The sequence below is a fragment of the Asparagus officinalis genome, unplaced genomic scaffold, assembly GCF_001876935.1.
Source record: "Asparagus officinalis unplaced genomic scaffold, Aspof.V1 AsparagusV1_Un2603, whole genome shotgun sequence".
Classification (NCBI taxonomy): domain Eukaryota; kingdom Viridiplantae; phylum Streptophyta; class Magnoliopsida; order Asparagales; family Asparagaceae; genus Asparagus; species Asparagus officinalis.
The window spans coordinates 1-3,190 of NW_017974862.1; the positions used below are offsets into that span (position 1 = coordinate 1).

The window sequence follows — 3,190 nt, forward strand, 5'->3', positions numbered from 1 at the left end:
TTTTCAAAACTTTTGGTACCATTATTTTTAAGCCGCAAATAAATTTAATATCAGAATTTATGATATAAGTATAATTTTACTTATTTATTGAAACATCATTTTCGTTACGGAAGTTAACTAGAAAGCTCACTCTTAGGGGGTTGTCGGTTGGTGTAATTTTGAGGTAAGTAAGATAAATTTTAAGACTTTATTTTATAGTGTTATTCATTAGGACAATGAGATTGTGATTTCACTTTAAAATATTATTCATTGGTGATAGATCATGTTAATATCTTTATATATAGCATGTAAATATTCTCTTGTTATGATTCCTTAATTATAGCCTAGATTATAGCCTAGATTATATATAGCATGTAAATATTCTCTTGTTATGATTCCTTAATTATAGCCTAGATTATAGCCTAGATTATAGTCTCATAGAGCTGTATATATTTGACAAGAGTTGAATGAGAAAGGCAGGCAATATACAATCTTTCATGGTATCAGACTAGGTTACGAACCCTAGCCGCCGTCTTCTTCCGTATCCTGCCTCCCTCTTCTTCCTCTTCCTCTACCTTCTCTCTTCTTTCTCCATGGCAGAAACCCACAAGTTTCATCCCGCTTTGGCTGTCAACAATATCAAAAACTTCATCCCAGTCATTCTTGACATGGAAAGCTCTCAATACAATTCTTGGGCCACATTATTCAAGATCCACGCAAGGGCCTATCAAGTCCTCGACCACATCATTCCGCCGACTTCAACAACCACAGGGAAGAAGACATCCTCATCCAAGGATGCGGAATCCGAGGACAACGACCTCTGGGATCGTTTAGACGCCATTGTCCTTCAATGGATTTATGGCACGATTACTAACGACGTTCTCCTTACCATTCTTGAACAAGATGCCACGGCCATGGATGCTTGGAACCACTTAGCCGATTTGTTCCACGACAACAAAACCTCCAGAGCCGTCCATCTTGAGTACCAACTCTCTCAGGTTCGACTTGATGATTTTCCTAACGTTGCAGCCTATTGTCAACGTATCAAGACGCTTGCGGATCAACTCGGGAATGTCGGCGTACCGGTTTCAGATGCACGGAGAGTGCTTGTACTTTGTTCGGGTCTCAACAGTGCTTATCGTGGGGTTGGCAGGCTCATCCAACATAGCAAACCTCTCAAATCTTTCTCCGATGCACGTTCTACCTTGGTGATGGAGGAAGCCACTCTCAACAATAGCGCTGCCCGGGAATCTGATTCTGTTCTTATTGTAGGTACTCACACCAACTCATCTGATGATACTTCCAATGTTGTGCAACCTCCACGCCACAACAACAATCACCATCGCAACAATTATCACAAAAAGAACGGAGGTCGCGGTCGTGGAAATCATAATGGTCACGGCTATAAGGGTCGTAGAGGAGGTCGTGGTAACACTCATGGGGGACGTGGCAATGCTCTGCAGCAGCAGCATCAATCATCTCCATGGCCACCTATGTGGCAGTTTCCGACATGGGGAGGATGGGCACCCCAACCTTGGGCCACACCTCCTTGCCCCTATCCTACATCATCCTGGCAGCCACGCCCTACTCCCAGACAGCCTGGTATTCTTGGTGCTCGACCTCCACAAGCCTACCATGTAGCAGCAGCTCCTCAACACACTGATTACATGCCCACTAATGTTGAGCAGGCTATGCACACACTCTCTCTCAACCCACCGGATGACAATTGGTACATGGACACCGGTGCAACCTCCCACATGACTTCAAATCAAGGTACTCTCTCGTCTTATTTTAATTTGAGCACAAATCGTGATATTGTTGTTGGAAATGGCCATACGATTCCAATTCAAGGTTATGGTAGCACTGCATTATCTCCCTCCAACCCCCCTTTACACCTAAACAATGTCTTGCATGCCCCAAAACTCATTAAGAACCTTATTTCCGTTCGCAAATTCACTAAAGATAATTCTTGTTCTGTTGAGTTTGATCCGTTTGGATTTTATGTGAAGGATTTACAGACGGGGAAGCACCTACTGAGATGTGAGAGCTCGGGAGACCTCTATCCCTTCACCAAAAATCGGGCCATTTCTGATTCCGTCTTTACTGCTTTGTCTTCAAGTTTATGGCATAGCCGTTTAGGGCATCCCGGGGAAGTTATTCTTAATTCTCTCCGTAGTAACAATTTTATTCAATGTAATAAGGCCCGTGGATTTTTTTGTCCTTCTTGTCCTCTTGGAAAACATATTAAGTTGCCATTTAAGAGTTCTACTTCTTTTACTTGCTTGCCATTTGATATTGTTCACAGTGATTTATGGACCTCCCCCGTTTTGAGCTCCTCGGGACATAAATATTATGCCTTATTTTTGGACGATTATTCGAATTTCCTATGGACTTTTCCTATTTCTAATAAATCACAGATTTATTCTATCTTCCAAAAATTTCAAGCATATATTCGCACTCAATTCGAACGGGAAATTAAAAATTTGCAATGTGACAATGGGCGGGAGTACATTAATGGACCTCTTCAAAACCTTTTTGACCGTCATGGCATGGATTTTCGTCTCTCATGTCCACATACATCCCCACAAAATGGAAAATCCGAACGAAAAATTAAGTCCATCAATAACATTGTTAGAACTCTTCTAGCTCACTCTTCCATGCCCCCTTCCTTTTGGCACCATGCTCTTCAAATGGCGACATACCTTCTAAATATTCTTCCTTCTAAGGTCTTGGGATACAAAACTCCGACACAAATCCTCTACCAAAGGATTCCTTCCTACTCTCACCTTCGTGTGTTTGGTTGCCTATGCTATCCTCTCTTCCCCTCCTCAACCATCAACAAGCTTCAAGCTCGGTCCACCCCATGTGTATTCTTGGGCTATCATTCCAATCACCGGGGTTACAAGTGCTACGACTTGTCAAGTAGGAGAATCATCATCTCTCGCCATGTCCTATTCGATGAAACTCAGTTTCCTTTCTCAAAATTGCATACTCCAACTTCCTCCTCATATGAGTTCCTAGATGACTCCCCATCGCCATACTTAATCCAAGCATTGCAACAAAATTCTTCTAGTCCAAGTCGTCTACCTCCCTCCTCAACGGACCAGCCTCCTCAATCCCCCTCATCACCAATCCAGCCTGCAGCGCCCACTTCCCAGGCCCAACAGCAACCACGGCCCACTCCCTCAACCCGCATTTCCACTAGAAGTCA

General features: G+C 43.1%; 1 protein-coding gene across 1 annotated transcript; it reads left to right on the forward strand.

Annotated features, from left to right (window-relative positions):
• Positions 1-572: 572 nt before the first annotated feature.
• On the forward strand, positions 573-2,172 carry LOC109828596 (the record flags this gene model as incomplete). The annotated part of the gene is made up of 1 exon (XM_020395557.1): positions 573-2,172. A coding segment is annotated over exon 1 (1,600 nt), but the record flags the coding sequence as incomplete, so codon positions are not given.
• Positions 2,173-3,190: the final 1,018 nt, after the last annotated feature.